This window comes from Dermacentor variabilis, chromosome 10 (assembly GCF_050947875.1).
Source record: "Dermacentor variabilis isolate Ectoservices chromosome 10, ASM5094787v1, whole genome shotgun sequence".
Lineage (NCBI taxonomy): Eukaryota > Metazoa > Arthropoda > Arachnida > Ixodida > Ixodidae > Dermacentor > Dermacentor variabilis.
This window is the reverse complement of record NC_134577.1, coordinates 26,524,550-26,548,327: the sequence shown is the minus strand read 5'-3', so window position 1 is coordinate 26,548,327 and position 23,778 is coordinate 26,524,550. Positions and strand designations below refer to the sequence as shown.

Here is a 23,778-nt window from a genome sequence, read left to right as displayed (position 1 = left end):
AAGGCGAGAATTTAGGTTTGAAATTGAAACTGTGAACATACAGGGGCAATACAAGGCCAGGAAATACCTCAGGTAAAAGATTATAAATATCTTAATTGGTATATGGATACGCGAAGGCAATAGATATACGGAAACACAGGAAGAAACAATAACAGTAAAGGGGAAGCGAAATGCAGGCATAATGAAGCACAGAGTGCTATGGGGATACGATAGGTACAAGATGCTTTGGGGTATGTGGAAAGGTGTAATGGTTCCAGGACTTCCTTTTGGAAATGCGATTGTTTGCTTGAAATCAGGGTTAGAATCAGGACTCGATAGCAACCAAAGGTCAGTGGGACGCCTCACATTGGGCGCTCACTGGAAGACTACAAATGAAGCTATGCAGGGTGATATGGGGTGGACAAGTTCTGAAGTGAGGGAGGCTCACAGTAAAATTGATTGTGAAGAACGACTGAGGAATATGGGAGAAAGCAAATGGGCTGGGAGAGTGTTGAGGTATTTGTACAGAAAAAACATTGATTCACAGTGGAGGAAGAGAACTAGGAAGCTTACCAGCAAGTATGTGGCCTGTAGGGTGGGCAACACAGCAACAAAGTATGTCAAATGGAAAGTCAGAGAGGCTGAAATAACCTCATGGGTGGCGGCAATGGGAAAGAAATCTGCCATGAGTAAATAATTAAGAGGAAGAATAGAAATCAGGAAAGAAACAATTTATGATTACTCAAAGGGAAGCTCATATCTTTTCGAAGCGAGATCAGGATGCCTTAGAACATGCACCTATAAAGCGAGATATAAGAAGGAAGAAGCATGAGCTTTCTGCGATAAAGCTACAGAAACGATGGAGCATGTTTGATTAGAATGTGAAGATATCTGCCCAGGGGTCAACTTAGGCACCACTGGACTTCTTCAAGCCCTTGGGTTCAGTGAGAGCAGGGGGAAAGTAAACATGTCCGCAATAGAGATTAATGAGGCGATTGGAAGATTGGTGGAAGAAAAGTAGGGAAACGACAAAAAATGGAGATGTACATAAACAAACTTCACAATGGGGGTTCAGAAAATTTGGTTAAGGGAATTCATGGTGCGTTTCTTTCTTTTTCTTTTTTAACCTAGGTAGATTAGGTAGTAAAATAGCAAGAGTTTGGTGGTGCAACCCCCTGGGCCCTATTCTAAAGGGGGCGCTCATAACATCCATCCAACCATCCGGTGGCACCGCTTAACAATGCGCAGTGTGGCTATAATCTCTGCTGATCCTTGCAGACTCCATGGTGACTGCTTGGTGTAATACAGTCTGGCAACTGATACACTGACCTTGTGCTGTCGCTGACCTTCCGCCTGGTATGTGTGTGTGTCGCTAGACAAACAACAAAACACGAGGCATTTTCTGAGCAGGTTCATGATTGATGCATGCTTAAAGTGAAGGAACTGCAGGGAGTCAGTGCAGCTGCCGAGGCCGTCGGCGAAAAAAGCACTTGCGATGCAGATGATGTGCGTAATAAGAATTCCATTTGACTCGGTTTTTAAATATAGATGTGTAATTAAGATCAGCACTAGTTTTGTACACAATAATAGTCGGAGATTTTTGCAAAGAATTGTACTGTATTTCTGTGCCTCTGCCTTCGACTTTTCCACTGCTGCTGCTGTCGTGCATGCCATGTCGGGGGGTGGTTGAGGGCATGTATAATCTATGTAGTAGAAGAGCGGACCAGGGAAAAGGTGGTGTTGGAAAACACGCTATCGTTTAGGGGTCTGCAAGACCTTTCCAAGAAGAACTCCCTAGTCGTTGCCATGACCTCTGGACGGTGCCACCCTAGTACACTGTAGCATTGTCTTAGCGCGAGGGCCCTTTCTTTTTTGCTCTTCTTTCAATCTTTTATAACATCTCTTTTCTATTATCGCTTGTTACCCTTACCCGCTTTCTCCAGCACAGGGTTGCCAGGCGGTCTGAGAAGTGGCTAACCTCCCTGCCTTTCCATGTCTTCCTCCTTGCTTCCTTATTAGCAGGAGGGTGTCACGCGACACAGAGAGACACACTGCATGAAGCGACATAGGCACCAACTCCCCAGTTTGTTATTGTTAGGCTACTGTCGCCCAAATCTGAGGTTAAATCTTTTAAGTTGCCCCTAGCTTTTCACTAGTTAAATCTTTCAGTTGACTAAACCTTGTTATAGTATTGTTATTTATTTATTTATTTATTTATTTATTTATTTAACATACTTTCAAAGCCTGTAGGCGCTACAGAAAGGAGTGGTACATATACACAGAAAATGAATGCAGAGCAATGAATAAAATATTTGTTAGATGGCATGGAAAACAGCAGTCTTGAACCTCGATGAGTCTATAATAGTAACGACTGATGTGGGGAGGTGGTTCCAGTCATTGCAGGTGCGAGGTAAAAAAGAGTAATAGTACGCATTCATGCGACAAGATGGCACGAAAACTTTATGAAGGTGATCGCTGCGGGATGAAAAGTAGGAACGAGGAGCAAGAAGTTTTTCTTTTAATACGGGGTTGTGGTAAATCTTGTGGAAAAGGCAGAGGCGACTGTATGCACGACGTACTGAATGTTCCAGTATGTTAAGGGTTTGCTTCACGAGTGTTACGCTAGCATGACGAGAGTAATTAGATAGAATAAAGCGGTACGCGCAGTTCTGAATGGCTTCGAGGGAGAGGTTTAGTGTAACTTGAGGGGGATCCCAGATGGCCGAGGCATATTCTAATTTTGATCGAACAAGTGTTTAGTAGAGCGTCAGTTTTAAAGATGCAAGAACGGCATAAAGGTTTCTGCGTAGATAGCCTAGCGTGCGATTAGCATTAGAAGTTATAAATTCAACATGCTTGTGCCATGATAGATCGTGAGTGATGTAGAGGCCGAGATACTTGTAAAAATTAACTTGACAGAGAAGAGCGCTATTCAGAAAATACATGCGTGTCAGTATTGTTAGAACGGCGTGATATGCGCATATATTTACATTTATTTACGTTTAGTTTGGATGGATGTATAGTATATTAGTATGCATTCGCTCTGTGTGTGTGTGTATATATATATATATAGAGAGAGAGAGAAACACAATTATAATTAGTGAATTTCTGTTAATTAGTCAATTATGTATCTAAATTTTTTAGGCAAATAATGTCCAGCTCATAGACTAGAATTGTGCCATCTGCCACAGGCAATTAAAGAAAGAAAAATTTTTGAAAGTGTTCACTGAAACAACCAGTAAGAGGCAAGGATAGACACACACAGCTTTCTTGAATAAGTGATGTATGCAGCAATGATAATGCGCCTATGGGAAATGTGCGGAATAATTTCTGATGAGGGGCAGATGAACAACTAGGTTATAGGGCTACTATAAATGATTGATATACAGGGAGCATGAAGTTCAGGTTTTGCATGAGAAGGTCGGCACATGCAAGAAACTAAATATTAACAAATGGCTGTCTGTTGTCACTTCGTTTTACAATCTCCTTTTATGTCACTTCTCTTATGTAACAAAGTGTCTGACATCACTACAATGTGAAGTAAAAATTTGCTGAACTGAGAATCTTGATAGGATCGTGAGGATCACACAAAGAAAACGCTACTTTTTCAGCTGCTCATTGATCCGTATAGTTGCTAAATGCAGTAATGCTGTCACTGCCTGTGTTATTCATTCGTCAATGCCTCTGCTGGTCAGCAAGTATGCCACATTAAAAGCTTCTTGTCCCCAACGTTGCCTTCTGGCCCTGCCAGCAGCTTTGCACAGGCGAACGCAACACTAGTCAGAGAGGTGGAGGCACTCATAAGTGAGATGCATTTATTCTGCACTTGCATGGTGCTATTAAAGGGACAACTATTCTTCAAGTCAAGAAGGAAGTAACACTGGCTGGTCCCAATTTCAGAGAATTACTGTATTTACACGAGTATAGCACGACTACGAAAATACCGCAGGGCAGAGTTTACGCCGTTAAGAAAAAAATTAGTATTACGATCATAATGCGAGCTCAGGGCGTTTAAGGGCTTTAAGGAATTTTTTTTTTTAAGGACAATCTTTTTCTTTTCCATAAATTATTATTTATGAAAATACTTGCACTATACTCGTGTAAATACAGTAATCACAATAACAGAAAATCAGCCAAACCTTCAGACTTGTATTTATCCAAAAGCAGATTTATTCATTGGTCACTTGCCAAGCACTTTTTTTTTCACTTGCACATAAAGAACTGTGCAAAGCATAATAATACAGGCCTGACAAAGTACACCACGAAGTATGTACACCTTTAGTAGATTCAACTAATGGCTCTCAATATAAGCCATGTAGTCCTTTTCTAATGATGCCATTTGGAGACAAATGTGATAGTATAACTTTACCACAGTACTAAGCTACTGTACACACAGTATAAGAAGTACTCACCTAACCTACATTAACTTGTAGGTTAAACACATAAAAAACACACAAATAAAATGAGAACAGGGGGAGCAAAACAATTCTGGCTTACTACAGATTGTCTTTGCATTTGTTGCTGCAGCTTTTCCTTATGCACATGTTCCATAGGAGCACTGTGTCACACAGCAGTATTAAGCTTTCAACTGCAGAGCTCGCACATACAAGCTAGTATTGAAAAAGAACGCTTATCACAGATCATCATTGCTTTTGAAGCTTTCCAAAGCAACATTTCTTTTCCTTGCACACTTTAAAGTACAATGTCACATTGTCTACAACCTTAAAGGGACACTAAAGCAAAACACTAAATTGGTTTATATGGATAAAGCATCCTTCGAAAAGACTGTTGTCATTAATTTCGAAATAATAGGTTGATTATTAGAAGAGAAACTAAAGGTCAAGGATTCAGTTTTTGAATTTCGCTCCATATCATTAATGCCATTGCGTCACTGACATCGTGGGTTTCAAAGGCTTTTTCGTATTTATGCCGCGTTGGCTCAACAAAAGTTATTGAAACTCGGCATGTTCAATCATTGGCTCCTTTAGGACGCAATGTAGTCGATCCTTTACCGCTAAAGAATTAACTAGGCCCTAGATGACACTGTCAAAATCCATGACGTCACAGTGAGCTGGTGCGGGAACATCAAGGAAGTGTCGCCACCAGTCTTGTGTGTATTTTCGTGGTAAGAGTGGCGTTCTTGATATTGTAGAAAGGTAATTTGCTGATACAGAAGAAATCATTTTTTTCTTTAGCCTCCCTTTAAATTGTTTTTAAAAATGTGCCAACTCTTTCAACAACTCACTCGCCTACATGTCATCATGAGAAAGATAAGATTGGTTTGTGTACGATGGAAAAATGTTAACAGAAGAAAACGAAGAAAAACATACATGAACTCACACATACTTTACGCCTATAACAGATTATCTTCAGTGTTTTACCTTCAGTCACAGCCTTTATTAATGTATGCGTGCTCTCAGCTTCAAACACAAGCAACACAAGCAGTAAGAACAGTACCTCTGTTCTCACAACTCAAGCATGTGAGGCAATACGTAATGCTTGAAAAAAAATGTTGCCCTCTCAACTACAGCATCAAAGTATTCCTGGGAGAAAGTCACACTCAGTGTCACATTTTCTTCATCGCTTACATACACAAAGACTTCAGTCAAAGGAAGATCCGTGACCCCCATTTGAACCTGCGTTTGACAAAAGTATCTACTCTTTTGCTTCAGGTGCATTCTGCCTTTATCGAAAACGACCTCGGACTGCAGGAACCTTTCCAAACTTCTCGGGCACTTTACCTCGAGTAGCCTCGGTGAGCAGCACTCACACGTGACGATGGCATCGGGACTCGCACCAATGAACGGCTTGCCCCGAAGAATGGAAAGGCCACAGTCCTGAAGCTGAAGGCCTCTGTGTTGCGTGTTCTGGTTCTTGTAGGCCTCCTTAGCAACTGGCTCGAGAGTGATGCCTCTTTGCATGTCCTCGTTCGTAACGCGAGCTTCCCTCATGAGCAGCCTAAGTAGTGGCTGCACATCGTGAGGTCCCGCCTTTGTCTGAATCGTGTTAACACGTGTAAACACACTGTACGCAACTGATGCAGTGATCATGCCGACGCGATGTTCCAACCAAAGTTCGCTGCAGCTCTGCTCTCTTGTAGCACGTTCGATTATCTTGATATCGCCATGTTGCTGCTGCTCGCAGAGCTCTTTGAAGATGCGCTCCACAGACAGCTCTTTCTTGGCTTGCTTCATTGAGTCCGTGATGGCAAGAATGGTTGCTCTCAGTGTTTTTGGTGTTTCTTTTGACTGTTGCCCACGTTGTACACCTGAGGCAGAATGAAAAATAAGAATAAGTGTAAGCTAAGGTTTAACACAAGAAAACTAGAAGCTTCAGGTAATAACATTTTGTACCTGCCTGAATTGGCAATGTTGACACAGAAACTTGAAGCAACATAACTTAATGTCAACATAATTGTGGGTCACACCATCCCCACCAGCATCATTCTCATCCCAATTTATTCCCAATGCAGGATGAAGACCTCTTCAAGAAATCTCCAATTACCTTGGTTTTGCATCACCTGATACCATCATATGCCTGCAAGTTTCTGAATTTACTCGCACCACATAACCTCCTGCCATCCTCAACTGTGCTTCCCTTCTCTTGGCATTCATTTTCTTACTGTATCGGATCACTAGCCAAGTGTGGGCAACTTAGACACAAAGACAGCACGGAGGGTGTAAAAGTGCAGATTGTCACATGGCCGCTCACTTCCACAGGACATAAATTCAGCATAACACCTCAATGTGAACTAAAAGCCTGCATGGACGATCGTCGCTGGGCATGAACTGACACAATGACTACTGTGACATGATTAGTAGAACGACAGTTACCAGTGCACCTAAATGTGGCAATGGACATTCACTGACACTGCAGCTTTTCTTTTCACCACCCTCTCAATGCACTCAACAATTCCACTACATGAAGATTATCCTTACAGGAACTGTTTCTAGTTTTTCAACAGTTTCTGCCATCATGTCCATTTCCATCAATTTAGCCACTTAGCACAAAACAAAAGCATCATCCCTGGAAGCTATCACTTGACACTAAAGCCTCAGTTGGTTATTCTCCACAGTTCTAGACCAAGCAGTCGACAAACAAAAATAAACTCCAGGCTATTGTGCACATATTCGCATATGCTCAAGACCTTTCAGTTCATCCTGAGGACCACCAACTTACTTAGGGCAAGCTTTCCAAAAATGCAAGTATTCTGATTTGAGCTATTTGGGACGTCTAAAGCACTGCTGTAACACAGCTAACAAACAATGCAGAGCTAGCTACCTAAATGGTGCTATTCAGTTTCAGTTAACAAAGAGAAGCGAAGCACAGCTTGCTGTCTCTGCATATGCTCAAGATCTTCAAATCATTCTCTCTTTGAAATGGAGCAGGCAACTAATTTGCTTCGAAGCCGCCTCAAAATGAAAACATTCTAGTTAGAGCCAGCAAGATATTTAAAACAATGTTCCTGTGCAAATGCAAATGGAGGCAAGTACTAATGGAAGTCATCAGACCAGCAAGTTACACAACTTTTGTTTCTTAAAGGGCCCCTCACCAGGCCCCATAGCAAATTTTGGTTATACGCTGGAAGTTGTTGCGTGTCCTCTAGGGAGCGTTCTGCCGCAAAAATTTTTCAAGTTGGCTCATTAACAGCCGATAGAAATATTTCAGTGCCGCGAACCCAAGATTTCAGCAGGCGGGCTCCACTGCGTAGCGAGACTCCCTCTCCACTCACCCCGTATAGTCTTCGCAAGTGAAATTCCTTCCCTGTGTTCTCCCATATCGGACCTCGAGGATCGCGTGACACAGGCCCCATCTTTACTGTTTTTTATTTTTGTCCTCGCTTTATTTGGGGGGGGGGGGGGAGGGCGCTTGACACTTCCGCAGACGGTGTCGCGCACGAACTGTTGTCTCGTTTGTGCAGCGCACGATTTTGTACACTGTGCACAAGGAAACGTCACTAGCGGTATAATTCAGTGCTACACGAATACTGAGACAGAACAAGCAGATCGCAGTGTGTGATCATGCGCTGGAACGCGGTAGAAAATGGCATAGTTTTGGTAGCTGCACACGTGACCGCACGACCAGGGAAAACAAGCAGACAAAGCGGAAGTACATCTCTCTTGCTTCGGAGCGGAGTAAAAGAAAAAACACGCAGACATTCCGTTTGTGTGTTTTATTATTTCTCTAAACTTCAATTCATCAATTCAAGTAACAGATCGCACACATAACAGATGTTGTCTTGAATAATTCTCGAAGTCGTGTGTCACCACGAGCAACGTCACACTGCGGACCGATTATGTAAGTGCAGGGGCACGATTACATCACCGTCCGGCTTGGAGTGTGGCGACCGTGGGTGAAGAGGGAAACGGCGTTCGGATTGAAATTTCAGATCTTTCCGCGGTGCGTAGCAATGTAATACTTTGCAGACACGATTGTTATCACGCAATGTATGCACTGTGCTTGTCAGCTCAAAATGGCCAGACCTGGTGAAGGGCCCTTTAAGACTCTTAAATTATGCCTGGCCTCATGTACCGGCTATTGTGGTTGAGGCAGAAGTGTGGATGCGTCTTAAAGGGCCCCTCACCAGGCCACACAGAAAATTTCAGTTATAAGCTGGAAGTTATGTGCCCTCCAGGGAACGTTCCACCACAAGAATGTTTCAAATTGGTGCATTAATAACCAAGCTAGAAATATTTCAGTGCCACGAACCCATAATTTCAGGAGGCGAGCTTCACCACCAACATAGACAATTTCTGCACTTGCGCCGTCAAGCCTACGCAAGCAAAATGCCTACCCCACATTCTCCCACACCAGAGCTCGAGGATCGCATGACGAATATGTCACGGGCCTCGCCTTCATTTTTTTTCCCCTCGCTTTTCTGCTGCATTGCACACTTCCGCTGACGGTATCACGTGCTAGCTGTTTCGTGTGTCTCATTTATCGCAGCACATGATTTTGCGAACTGTGCACGAGAACACCTGACTAGCGGTATAAGTTATTGTTTAACAAACAGTGAGGCAGACACAAGCAGATCACAGAGCATGATCACACGCAGGCACGGTAGAAAATGACATAATTTCATTGTCTGCATGCGTCACTACACAACGTGGGAACAAGCAGACAAAATAGAAGTACACCTCTTGCTATGATATGAAGTAAAACAAAAACGCACTGACATTCGGTTTGTATGTTTCATTATTTATCTAAACTATAATTTGTGTATTGAAGCAGAGAATAAACAAATAACTGATATTGCCATGAATAATTCTCGATGTCACGTGTCACTATGAGCGGCATCACAGTACAGATATGTACAGGCGCCGACAGAAGTGTTATACTCCATGCAGCGGGAGCCGGAGCAATGGCAAACTGCATTGCAACGCCATATACAGGCAGCATCTGGGATCATGTCTGCCGATAATAAAGGGCACCCGTTGGCTGTCTTGATTCCAGATGCCGCCTGCAGATGGCGTCGCAACGCAGTGTGCCGCTGCTCCGGCTCCCGCTGCGTGGAGTATACCACTTTTGTCGGCGCCTGTACATAGGCACACTTGCGCACATACCTTCATCAACCCTACAGCTTCCAGCGCGGCGCCCATGAGGAGAAGGGCAAACGGTGTTTAGTTTGAAATTTCAGCTCTTTCAGCAGCACGTAGTGATGTAATTCTTAGCAGACACAATTGTGAGCACACATTGGATGCACTGTGCTTGTCAGCTCAAAATGGCCAGACCTTCTGAGGGGCCCTTAAGAGGGGCCCTCAGAAGAGGGCCTACCTTTTCTTGTAACCTAAACAATGTGCAGGAACAAGTGAGATACCTTCCAAGAATATATTCCCACAGAAAGTTTTGAAAAGGACCTAACATGAGTGGATGTATACAGAGTACGATGTTGCTTTCCTCATTATTCCTAAAATCATTGGCTGCTCTTAGTCGATGTGGCACCTAACCTTCCTTTCTTGGTTGACACGTGTCTTGTCCTTCACGCCTGTGTTATTGACCCTTTTCATGGCAATCCCGAGGGCACCGCCATGTTTGATCACGTGGTGACGCAACCATTGCTTGCCTCAGCTGCCTCCATAGCCTCACATTTACAGTGGATATGCATGACACCAGTGCGGCTCAAGAAACCTCTGTTTTTACGGATATTGTAGATTGTGACTGTGTGGATGAAATGAGGCTTTGGTTACAGCTTCCGAGCACATGTATGCATTTTCAGGGCTTATTACGCCTTGTTCGAACGACGTGAGCAGTGTACACGGAGCTTATATTAAAGGGACCCTGAAACGATTTTGACCATCTTGTACAAACTTACTGAGTCATTAGAGTAGGTCCTCCTGATCATTAATGGACGCACCTAAGCGCTCCGCGTAAAGTGTGTAATTTATTATAAGGCTTTAAAAATGTACATAGCTGTCGATCACACCGCTCGGCTGAATTTTCAGCCACCCCTAACCATTTGACGTAAATTGCACTAGTGACGCCTGTAGGGCGAGCTATCTGATTGGCTGCCCATGGCGTGTCATCGATAATTTTTCAAGCTTTATGGTGAATAAATGTTGTTCGTCATAGTTGGAATGTTAGTTAATTTGTTTCTATAAAAGGAAAGTAACAGAATGACAATGCACATGAACAATTTCTCACTACACTTAAGCACTTCCGGCATACAGCAAGTGTCGTCTGCTTGTGTTACAACGTGCTCCGTGTTGACGAGAGCTCCACGGTCAGTGTCGGTCTCAGTCTTTTCGCAAGCACCATGATTCACCTTTGTTGCCTCATAGGCTGAAAACGTAGCAACTGGCAATATGTCAAGCTGCGACATTGTGTCCCTCTGCAAGGCAGCAGACAAGTGGAGTGGATTCAGCGCATTGGACTGTCACTACCCCAACCCCAAAAAATTTTGGAATATTCTGAAACCAAACAATAGCTCCAATAACATTTCCTTGACTTATCCTGACGGTTCAAACGTGCCGCTTGATCAGCGGTCAGACGTAATGAACTCATATTTTTCTTCTGTTTTCACTCGTGAGCCTGCACTGAAGGACTTTGATTTGCCCATCCACAGTTTTCCCCTCATGTTTCCCATTACAATTACTTCTCAAGGCATTATGAAACTTATTGATAACTTAAAGATTTCTAGTGCCCCTGGGCCAGATACCATCACTGCTAAGATACTAAAAGGTACGAAAGCAATTTCCAGTCTAATATTACAAATAATTTTTACCTAGTCCATTACTGATAGTTCACTTCCAAATGACTGGAAGATTAGTAAAGTGGTTCCGGTATATAAGTCAGGCAGCCACTCTGATCCTTCCAACTATCGCCCCATTTCCCTAACGAGTATTCCCTGTAAACTCCTAGAACATATAATATATTCGCAAATAGCATGTCATCTCGGTGATCATTCCTTCTTTTTTCACAATCAGCATGGTTTCCGGCCTGGTTTGTCATGCGATACACAGCTTTTTGAATTTATTACTGAACTTCACCTGAATTTAGACTCATCACTTCAAACTGACGTCATATATCTAGACTTCGCCAAAGCATTTGACTGTGTTCCCGATCAGCGGCTTTTGGCCAAACTTTCATGCCTCGGTCTCGACCCTCTCGCACTGTCATAGATCCGTTGCTTTCTTACTAATCGATTCCAGTACACAGCTACCGGAAATCATTGCTCAACCACTGCTAGCGTCATCTCCGGAGTACCACAGGGGTCCGTCCTCGGTCCCCTTCTCTTTCTCATCTTCATAAACGACCTTCCCAATGGCATATCATCCAATATCCAACTTTTTGCAGATGACTGCGTAATCTACCGTCGCATTACAGACCCAGCCGACCATGCAACGCTCCAATAAGACTTACATTCATTAGAAACCTGGTGTTCCAACTCTTTAATGAAACTTAACATCTCCAAATGTAAAGTTATTCAGGTATCCCGTAAACACTCTAACAAGAATCACTTGTACTTTTTAAACTCAACAGCCCTATCCACCATTGAGTCGTATCGTTATCTCGGTATTACTATTAATAGCAAGTTGACCTGGTCCGACCATATAACAAAATTGGCTACCGACACTAATAAATCACGTGGTTACGTCAGACGTACCCTTGCGCTGTGCCCCTCATCCACAAGAAAACTAGCTTATGAAACTTTTATTCGAAGTAAACTTGAATACGCCTCAGCTATTTGGAGCCCGCACCAAGCTTACTTAATTAATATGTTAGAATCAATACAAAATCGTGCCGCTAGATTCATCACTTCCAGATACAGCCGTGAAGAAAGTGTCAGTGCGATTAAATCATCTCTAGGACTCGAACCATTGGTGTTGCGTCGGAAAATTGCGAAACTGTGCCTTTTCCAGCGACATTATTATAACTTCCCCGAACTGCATGGAAGGCTTCTAATCCCACCAACCCGTACATCTCGTCGCCTTTTTAACTCTTGCAGCATCCAGCGCTTGCATGGTTCAACGCTTTCCTTTAATCAATCGTTTTTGCCTAGTGCCATTATAGAGTGGAACAATTTACCAAATAGAGTTGTCAATGAGCGCAACCCCATTATCTTCAAGCAGCTGCTTACTGATCACCTTAAACCCTAACTTATAATGACTGTACTGTGCCTTCATTCTTTTGCGATTGCCGTCTCACATTGTGACTGTTCTGCTGATTTGCTTTTGCATTCTATTCATTTCATTTTCATTTCATTTATTTGTTGTTTGAGACATACAGCTGTCTCAGGGTTTTTTTTGTTGTTGTTGTTGTTTGTTTGTTTTAATGCGAATCCACAGGCTGAGTCTTGTAAGAAATTGTAACCATATCTTTGTTTCTATCCTTATCTTCTGTAACACCCCTTATGTAATACCCCGACAGGGGTCCTTAAGGAAATATAAATGATGATGATGATGATGATCCGATCGGCGACAGGATTTGCGTGTTTGCGCCCGTCATTTTGCACCGGAGGATCACTACCACAGTAGTGTTTCACAAGTCCAGTATTCAGGTAAACGCAAGCGCACAGGGACTGGGCCTGGCCGTTTCACGGGATGAGCAGAAGCGCAAACGTGAATGGTCTGCATGGTGCAGCCACCTGGTGGCACAGAGCTCAACCAAACACAGTAGCAGTAACAATGTGTATTCTTTGCTGCTGGTGTAAATTTCTCGTTGGAGCGTGATTGTTAACACATTGTTTTTGTAAATGTTTAAAATGTTTTACACTTGATTAGAGCAATATTAGTTCTTTGTTTGGCTGGTTGAGCTCTGTACCACCATGTGGCTGGGCCGTGCAAACCGATCAGGCCGCTCACATATGTCTATGCTAAAGTTCCTTTAACAGCTTGAGTTTATACCTCCACCCATCAGTTGCAACGCCCAGTTCGCCTGTGGTTACCGGAATACCAGACACGTTCGGCGCTACAGACACGTTCGGAAACAGAATGCTCGCAACGCACACTTCTTTGATAGCTCTCGCTTACACTGTGGGATCAAGCCAAGCAGCTGGTGGAGAGGTTGGTGAGCACGTGCTGGTGGGCGAGTTGGTTATACATGATTACAACAAATGCGCCAAATGCGCGCCTATATGGTTGTCCCGTGTCATCTTCCTTCGTCCATTGTTTTATTTGGCGCCTTGTCAAATAAAACGTCATGACGCAGAGCCAGTGAAGGCAGAGCTAAGCCCTGATCACTTGGCGAACGAGTTGAGGAGAAAATGCATGGCTATGGAGGAGGGTAACTTGTAATCGTCCGTAGCTCTCTTAATATGAGACGCTTCACACAAATTGTGGTGCAAATGATTAACTTTAGCTGTACCGTAAGCGTCTACAAAATTTGTGCGAGCCATTTCAGGGGCTCTTTAAATGCGGGGCTATAGATCCATTCCAAGCTGTCCAAACTTTCTGCTTATGATTTAAATCCGGATCAGTGCGTTTTGCTCGTTGTTATTTATTTGGCAAACACTCCAAAGCAGCAACTTGTCATGTTTCTGGCTCAGTAATGTTTCTCAGTGCGGCCGCTATGTAATTGTTTATTTTCTGCCTAATCATTGATTAGGCAGAAAATAAATGAGTCATAAAGAAAGTCATAGTAAGTCATAAAGAAAGTAAGGGTTTCAAGATGTAAAGGAGAGAGCACGCAATCTATCATGCAAATTGCGGGTTCACTGCTGCATACAACAGAATAAGTATTTGGCTTGCCTATTTGCAGCAGCTTTTTCTAAAGGTAAGGAATTCTAAGGTAAGGTTTTCTACTTTCAAAATGAGTTTCCAAATGCCTTAAAAGCTCATGTACTGGGACTTTTCTTTCAGGGCTTTGTACTACAAGAAGTATTAGTGCAGCTACTACACGAATAAAGTGGTGAACTTTTTCTTTGCCCAAGACGTTCTCACGAAAGTTTTAACTTGTTCACCTCAACAAAATTGAGCGGCAAAAAAGAGTTACCAGCCTAAAATATATAACACCGGCAAATACAAAATGTGAAGATACGCAATTATGGCTCCCACTTGACTCATACAAGGCTGGTTTGTTGGACTTTATTAGAATGATGTGGTGCTTTTCATCTCTCCCAAATTTAGCAATGCACCATACATATGTAAATGAAGTGAAGGAGTTTTTCTTTTTTTCACCATACTTCTTCATGAAAAAATAACATTTTTGGCTATCCTAGGACAGACTGCAGGCTTATCTTATAACAGGAGATCTTATCTTATAACAGGACATAAAAGAATAATAAACAGCAAGGGTGCAAGTACACTGCAGCTAGAGATCACTCGTTAGGGTAAAGTTAGTGGATGCAACAGAAGTCGTTAGCCTTCAGATTTTCCAATTAACTAGGAAAAATGAGGCAAATGAAATGAAAATGATTTGCTCAATGTTTGAAAACACTGCCACACGCTCACACCTGTAGTTGCTGCAGAATGACAGTCCAACAAGCAACACCTAGCAGCCAAAAAATGTACAATCATGCCTAATTTAATATCATGGTTAATTTAATAGCACTTCCTTTTTCGGTATATTAAAATATGTTTTCAGTGCGCTTTAAAGATGCTTACCTTTGGCAATTGAAACAAAGGTTTCAGTTAATTCAATTCTGGCTTTTCAGAGCGCAAGAACACAGCATAAATGGCTGATATTGAGCACATTAGTGAGAGCTGGGTAGTTGAAACATGGCTGTGAAAGACGTTGGCCTGTTTTCTCAAGCGATATCCTGTCTTCAGCTCATATCACAGCGACCAGGTTACTTCATAGGTCGGCATACTCACTCACAAGCAGACTCCCCTGGCTCATACTCACTCGACGCTCATTTCACACGTGTGAGATGGAGCGCTGGTCAGAGACAGAGTGTGTGGACGTGAGTATGGACAGGAATGTATGTCAGTGAGTCTGAGTGGACGCGAGTACAATCAAACGCTTTTATAACAAAGTGCTCGAGGCCTCCGAAATCATTCATTATACAGGTCAATTCACTGTAAAGGTCACACACTGCACAGCTCACAATAGAACCAGGACATAATTATTCCTTTGTTATACAGGTCATTTGGTAGTAGAGGTGTTCATTTTAGGAGCACTGGACTGTATGAACAAGAGCGAGTGCTGGCTAATGTAAGTGCAGACGAAAGTCAATGACGCTGATTTTGGGTGGACATGAATGTGAAAATGCGTGACAGTTGGCAAGTTTGAGCGGACGAGAGTAATGTATGTGAGTTGCCGGTGAGTGGCAGTTGACACAAGTGTGAGCCTGCGCCTGTAAGGGTGAATGGAAGTGACTGTGAACACCACAGGGTGTTAGTGATTATGAGTAGGAAAGTGAGTAAGTGCCAACAAGTGTGATGAGTGTACATGAGCGAGTACATAGCCTAAATTAGTGAGTGAGCATGAGTGAGTATCCGCTTATTCTGCATAGCTATGCCTATTGGCGCAGAACTAGTGACAATGTTTGCGACTTCAATCCGTCACTCTAGTAAGATTTAATAGTGTTTGACATTAGTGTCCATTTCAGTATGCATAATACTTACATTTAGGCACATGCTTTGTGGGAACTGGCGAGGTGGACTTGTGTGAATGGTTTCGAAGAGGCCTCCTTGAGATGTCATCCGCTACGTCTGGTGCATCCTCAATTGTAAGCTGCATAAAATCAGTTTATGGCCATAAGCGCTCCGAAACTAATTCCAATAAGTTTTAAATTAAATGCAATCCCCCTGACAGGTATTCATTAAATAACATCATAAAGAACTCTGTCTTAAACACTCTCCCTTCCTTCTAGCAAAAAAGTTAAAGTGTGGTGTTAAAAATCCTAAAGCAACTTGTAACCTTGGGGGACGCCTTAGTGGAGGGCTTTTGATTGATTTTGACCACCTGAAGTTCCTTAACGCGTATCCAAAACAAGGTATACAAGCATTTTTGCATTCTGCCACCACCAGAATGTGCTTGCTGTGGCCGGGAGCTGAACCCCTGACCTCATGCTCAACAGCAGGATGTCATAGTCACTGAGACACTGCAACAGGTCCGTGAACCCAGTAGCACACACTGTAAAAATCCCAGGACACCTACGCACTTCTTACGAGTTGTGAATGCAAAAGCATTAATGTCCAACTGAATGCCAGTGAGTGGTCCTTCGAGTTTTGCTGCAGGGCATGTTTTCAAGTTTTGAGATTAAATTTGTGCGGGTAATTTCTTTTTTTTTTTTTGCTGTTTCTACATTAGCATACTGACTGTAGACCGGAATCATTTGGACGACAGTGCTGAGAAATTAAGGACACCACGTGCCACCGACGTCCTGCATGTCTAGAGACCAAGAAAGCAGCAGCAGGTGTTCTGATTCGTCTATTCTGCTCTGTCAAGCCACGCTCATGTCGTGGCATCACAACCAATGGGAATTTAGGTCCCGTTTAACTGCTAGAGACGCCGCAAGCTTTTTCATTCAATGGGCCATTTGATGCTTTCGCATCAAGAAGTTTACGCGCTTTAGCGATGTATGTTGTCCTCAAACAATAATCGGCATCGGCATCGTAATCGGCTTGCGTTTAGTTTCGTGAAAGCTAAGCGCTCACTACTTCCCTGTCAAGAATACTTTGTCAGGCTGATGATGCACATGTCCTTAAAGGGACACTAAAGTGAAAAATGATTTCTTCTGCATCAGTAAATTACCTTTCTACAACACCAAAAACAACACTTTTACAATGATAAGACGTTTGGTATGCCAGAAAAAGCGCAAGAATGAAATACGGGTGGCCACGCCTACTTGAGTTCCCGCACCTGGTGGCTGTGACGTCTTGGATTTTGATGGCGTCTTCTAGCACCTACTAATTATAGATAGCGGTACAGGTTGACTACATTGTGTTCTAAAGGAACCAAATATTAAACATGGCAAGTTTCAGGAACCTTTACTCAGCCAACGCGACCCAAATGCAAAAACATACCTTAGAATCCCCGACGTCACGCTGAAGTACCAGCGCTGGGGTATCGGCGAGAAATTCAAATACTGATACTTGGACCTTCATTTTCTCATCTAATAACCAAACTATTTTTTTGAAATGACTGCCTGCACAGTTCTCAAACAATGCTTCATTAGTCCAAACTGATTTATTGTTTCCCTTTAGTGTCCCTTTAAAGAAATAAAAGCCATGCAGGGTAGATGACGAGGACTGTTTGGGGACAAGATAAGTCCAAAAGGGTGCAAACTTTTTATTAGAGTGCAGGTTAGGAGTTCTGCCTCAGGCCAACAACTCAGGCATACCTCAAACAAATTTACTCTCTCTCGTCACTTTCTGTCCAACAGTAATGCAAAAATTGTCCATGTGCCACAGTTGATGTTCACCGCAAATGATATTGCATGGAACAGCATATGCCTTACTATGTGTAATAGTGCCGCACCACACAGCGTCTAACAGATGGGATGGGTTAACTTACAAGATCATGTACGCTTAGCGTAACACGAGGGACAGGACAAATGGGCAAGACTAAAAGGCAACGGCCAGCTTCTCATGTGCTCTTTAATTTTCTCTTTTTTAGGCTGCACCACACAGCATGGCAATATCATACCAGCAATCATGGCATAAAACTGCAAACTTTTTTTTCCATACAATATGTTGCGTAGCATCCTCACTATGAATATTTCGTTTTCTGTTCTAACTTCAGATCTTTAGTCTCAATTTATGTGTACAACTGCTTTCTAGTTCACCCCAATATGTTTGCTTCATAGAAGTATGAGCAGTACTGATGTGCATTTTATTCATTATTTGAACAGTTTCACAGACAGATATCTTCAATGCTTAAACGGGCCCTGAAGCACTTTTATAGCTAATCATAGAATGACTGCCTCACACAACCCTCACACTACCTAATTTGCCCCTCACATTACCTAATTTGCCCCTCACACTTCCTAATTCTGTTACTCTAGCAGGACACTGTTTATCTGTTCTACGAGTTACACGCCCTACCGATCTCCATTCCTTTCTCTTGATTCCAATAAGAATGTCAACTGCACTCATTTGTCGCACTCTAATTCACACTGACTACTAATATTTATTTCTTAACATAATGCCCATCATTCTCCACTTCATCACAATGAGCATAGCTCCTAAGTTTCTGGTCTGTTCTGCCCAGAGTGTCCAATTCTTAGTGCAAGCAGGCCCAGAGGCTGCCACATGATGCAATGTAGGATTGGTGTTACCTTTGCAGCCCACAGCTGATTTCAGTTTGGTCAAACAGCATTCACTACCTGCTACACCATATCGAACCATGATACAGCCAGATACAAATGTTAAAGATGTTGGATTCCCTGTCAAGCCTTCATGGCTCTCTGACTGTGCCCCCAGCATATGTCTTTTTGTATTTATACTGAAATAAATATGACTTAGTTGTCAACTTCTGCCCATTTTGAAGACTTTTTATCTTAAATCATAAGATCCCGCAGAACTGAGAGCCTGCAGGCTCTAAGTCTAAGTTATACGAGAAATCAGCATAATGTTGAAAGGAGGTCGAAGAAGCCTCTTGGATCATGGCCTTGCTCAGGCCATGATCCAAGAGGCCATGATCCAAGTAAGGATCATGGCCTTGCTCAGGCCATGATCCTTACTTTTTATGTCACTCACACAACTTTCATTGCTCTTTGCCAAAGTGTACAGGCTACTTTGTGACCTATTTCATTAAGCATTCACAAAAACCAGCAAAGAGGAATTCCTCTTCAGCAAAGGAGTTATGTGTTAGAGATATGTGTTAAATCAATGGCAGAAGGTAAGTGTTTACTCAACATGATGGAGTTTGAACAAGGCAGGTCGAAGATAACGAAGGGTGTTATGTGCATGCCAAAACAGATCCTGTCTGGCCTTGTTTTAGGCTACAAGCATGGCGAGTGCCTCTGACATGTCAGCACATGACAAAGTGTTTCAAACTAGTATTCTGGACAAATCAAAGAAATTAAACTTCCAAATGTGGCACATGCGAACATTACCCCAGAGTTCCACCTCTTGCGCACCGTCAAGTGCAAACAAGACAACATTTTGGTTATCTTGCACCGAAACTGTGCCAACCAAAAAAAGAAAAAAAGGAAAGAAAAAGAAAGAAGGAAAAAAAAAAAGGCTAGGATGCAAGAACGCAGGGGGTACGTGAGCCAGACTTGATCCAGGCTACGCTTTTCTGGTTCACATCCCATCAATGATACATTGTCTTTCCGCTTTCATGCTCACACAGAGAAAGTACGGAGAAAGATGGCCTACTTATTAGCGATCAGTTCTTACAACTGCACCATCAGTAGTTTAGGTTCAAGGCCGCATTCATACACAGTATCCTTAATTACGCCACCCTACCACACAGCGAATAGAGAAGTGCCGATCACAATGTCACCATAAAGAAGCGCCAAGCAGCATAACTCGAAGCCCTGAAACTGTGCACTCCGAGTTAAGCACGCATGAAATGCTATAAAACAGTTTCTGAATCCCAATGCTGCCAAAATCAGTCGTGGTTACACCACATCTCAACAACGCATTCTGTTAGAAATGCATACCTTGTCAATGCGGGGAAGATCCAAAGCTTCTTCCAACTCATTCTGCTTCCTCGGCTTTTCCTTTTTCACCGACTCGTGCTGCTCTTGGTGCTTTGTCGACGGCCGTGCCAGTGATGGTTGTGCATGCAGGTGCAGCAACACAGCAACCACATGCTCACACTTGTAGCTGCTGCAGAAAAATAACAGCTAGTGAAAAAGCTGAGCAACCAAAACATAGTATGTCGAATGAACACCACTTGCCACGTACAATTTCTTAATTACGTGTTGAATACTGCTGATGTCTGTGGCCTAATCTCGAGTTTTGCTATACTGCTACTCATTGTGTGACCCAACATAGCCATGTAACCAACAAACGAGCAAGCTGGAATGAGTGCAAAAACTTCATGATGTTCTGGTCCCACGTGACCACCTTTTGCATCACGACGTACACAACTCCTGGGAAACGAAACAAAAACTGCAAGACAAAGAACTGTATCTTTTGTCTTTTCTCTAATATGTACATTACCGGTCCTATTATTTCTTGTGGAATGCTCTAATGTTTGTATAAGAGGTTGTGTATACATTTTTATACTGCCTATTAATAATGTATGTTATGTTTTGTTACATGTTCATTATATACACTCTTTTAGTACTTCTGTGACACCCCCTTACCGAATGCCTCATGTGATGCCTGTAAGGCATTTTAAATAAATAAATAAATACCTATCGTAGCAAATCATTTAGGTATTCTGAGGCTTGCCAGTATTTCTCCTAAGATTTTAGGATGGAGGACTTTCACTTATTAAAAAGAAATGAAAAGTAGGAAATTTTATATTAGTACTCCTTCAAGTAGCTTCCAAGTGTTTTGAGAACCGATATAGGAGAAGGTCAAGTGCTTAAAATTTGACCAACGTGATATGCAGAAAAGTACAGTGTGGAGTGATTCACAGACCACACCTGGCAGAAAAAAATATGTTTGGCATTGCTCACCATGTTAAACAATATGCTTCACTGAACACACACACACACCACCTTACAGTGGAGCAAACAAATAAATACTTTCTCATACTCAAGATTACACTGAGCAACATATAAGGCAAGCAGATGCTACATTTTAACTGGTACAATCTAAGCATCCCAAACACCATATTTATTCTAATCTAAGCAGGTATATATTCAATGTAATATGAAATATATTCTTAAACTCTAGGACAGATAACAATCAGCCAACCATGCAACATTTGTATCACTGCTTTGCCTAGCCGAACAAAAGATTAGGCTGTTACTAATGAATACCTGTACAGTAGCCATCACAAGCCAGAATATGCCATTTTCTCTAACAGGAAGAGTGCATCTGATTACACTATATTATTACATTGCCTTGCAAAGACGACAATGTACAGGTGGATCTGTTGAGCGAGAACTGATAATGAATTGATGCCCACAAGGAAGATGAGTGATTCTGCGAGGTAAGTAAATTAAGTAGGGCAAATGTTTCAACAAATATACTCTTTCTGATGTCAAGTGTTTTTGTTTTTCCTGCTTTCTTTTTCTTTTTGGGGACACTTTCTTCTTTTTTTTCTTCTCTCATTCTCTTTCAAAGGTATCAGCTTCAACTGGAAGCCAAATTAGATGCGTATAAATCAGTAGTTCTTAAGAGCGGTTGGCATTTAAACAGGTGAAATGACAGAAACAGTATGTTGTGCTGTCCTCATCATATTCACCATACCACCACCCTCCTTCCCCTTCACATCCTATCTCTGGTATTCCCCCAAACTCCTTCCTTGGCATGGAGTAGCAGGCTAAAGGCACATCTCTCTTTTTTGGCATTAAATATTATCTCTCTCTAAACAGGTGGAATGGGAGAGTTCATAAACTGCACATAGCCTAGCTGCCTGAGTATTGTGGAAATATCTTCGCATTACGTGAGCACCTTTCCCTGAGCTTTTCTTTTTCTCCATCCAAAGTAGTAAGCATACCAGCATGGGCTTTGTCAGGAACTGTGGTGCATCTCTATATTTCGGCAGTTACTAAAACGTCACGTATACCTTCGTATGACCTAAGGCAACTTGCCCTATTTCTCCGGAATGTGACACTTCTATACATGCACATACCGATGGGTCTGTTGCCAACTGCTTCCACCGGGGCATTTGTGTTAGCCTAATTTGATCATCAGAAAGTACTTCTGCCTCGACCACAAAACTGCATACATCATTAGCAGCGAAGATTGTAGCCATCTGGGAGGCAGTCGATATTATATAGATGGAACCTCGTCAAGTCTGGACTGTACTTTGTGATGCAAAATCAGCACTAAACGTGATTGGTTCTGCCCTTAAAGTTGTCTGTATTAATAGCGAGCAATCACCTGTTTTGCAAATGGTAGTTATAATAGATTTGCACACTGTAATGTCTTGTTTACTTGGTATGTGTAACAAATACTTGACGTCCTGTCATTTTTTGTCTTTTCTGTATTGCTATAATGCAAATGCTGCGTTGTCTTGCGCATTGTACCATGATAGCATCAACTATACAAGTTTTTTTTTTTTTCCTTTTTAATGGCTGCTGCATTGTTTTTCACTGCTACCATGTGTTATTTTTGCCTGTCCTCAGTCACTTCTCAAGCTATTTTTTTGCTTTGAAGTCTCTTCGCTTCCTGTAGGTGCGGAGGCTAATAAACTTCATTCCTTCCTACGTGCCTGTTATGATGATTTTAACTGGTTTCGGGTTTCAACTTAGCGGCATCAAAGTATTTTAACGTTACGGTCTCACCCTGTTTTGCAAGAGCAACAGGCCTCTGTCACTTCATTTTGTTCGATCGTTACCGCAACCTTGTGCGGTGGGCTCGAGGGGCTGCTGGGGTGCAGCACACGGGCACCGACGTTGACTCGGTTCCCACGAGCTGCCTCCACGGCGCACTCGATAACGTCTCCAGCTTCGTACGCCACCTCCCCATCGCGTAAGCACCGCGATCGCTCGCAGGCTTTGTTCACGTACTTGCAGATGCTCGAGACCGGTACGGTGACTGGAAATCAAATAATTAAAACATTTCAGTACCAGTGAAGCACGGAGTTCGCATGCATACTTTCGCTTTCTTACCCGTGACGCGACCGGCGGTTTCGACTTTGCAGGTGGCAGCCATTGGCAACTCTTGTTTGCGCTGCTGTTTGGCGTTTTCGGAAAGGCTAACAGGCTTTCGCATTGCAATACGTGAGTTCGGTGACCATCGTCATATTGCACGTGGGCAGGGCTCAGAGCACGGACGGATAACTTGATCACCCTCGCATGAGTCACCGGAAGCAAAACCAAAACGGAGCAACGGAGTTGTTTCGCAGTTGACGACGCGCGCGCCAGCGGCCAGAGGTCGCTCGCGAAGCTTGCCAGCTGAGGCGGGTCAGCGCGTCTACCATGGCGTCAACAGAGTCAAGGTCCGCATAGGTTGGAAAAGCTAGGTTATGCGACGTCCTTGGCCGGTGCATTGTAGTGTGGCAGAGCGCGTAGCCGGCGTAGTGGCTACACCAACAAAATGTTACACTAACAAGCCCAAATATCTGCACTGATGGTCTTTATACACCCATTTTCAGCTTTTGTGTGGCTCTGAGGGCATCTTTCTCTCGCTGATTGAAGAAAGCGTCGCTGCAATTGCCGCTGTTGCTAATCGTATTGAACTGGCTTCATTTCTGCATGAAACCTTAACTCATAAACAGTTTTTGGTTAATTCATTATAATATCTGCTCCGGTCACCGTGGTATCAGAAAAGTGAATAACAAAGGACACCCAGCCGCGAGGGCAAGCGGACCATCAGGCGGTCGTTTAATATCGCACTTTTA

The 23,778-nt window shown here is 42.8% G+C and overlaps 1 protein-coding gene across 1 annotated transcript; it reads right to left on the bottom strand.

Annotated features, from left to right (window-relative positions):
* Window positions 1-4,126: 4,126 nt before the first annotated feature.
* On the bottom strand, window positions 4,127-23,321 carry LOC142560203 (uncharacterized). The gene is made up of 5 exons (XM_075672130.1): window positions 23,048-23,321; window positions 22,721-22,973; window positions 19,973-20,141; window positions 15,984-16,092; window positions 4,127-6,247 (listed from the first exon to the last, which is right to left on the bottom strand). Exons 1-5 carry the CDS (start codon window positions 23,148-23,150, stop codon window positions 5,445-5,447), a joined length of 1,437 nt encoding a protein of 478 aa, XP_075528245.1. The 5' UTR covers window positions 23,151-23,321; the 3' UTR covers window positions 4,127-5,444.
* Window positions 23,322-23,778: the final 457 nt, after the last annotated feature.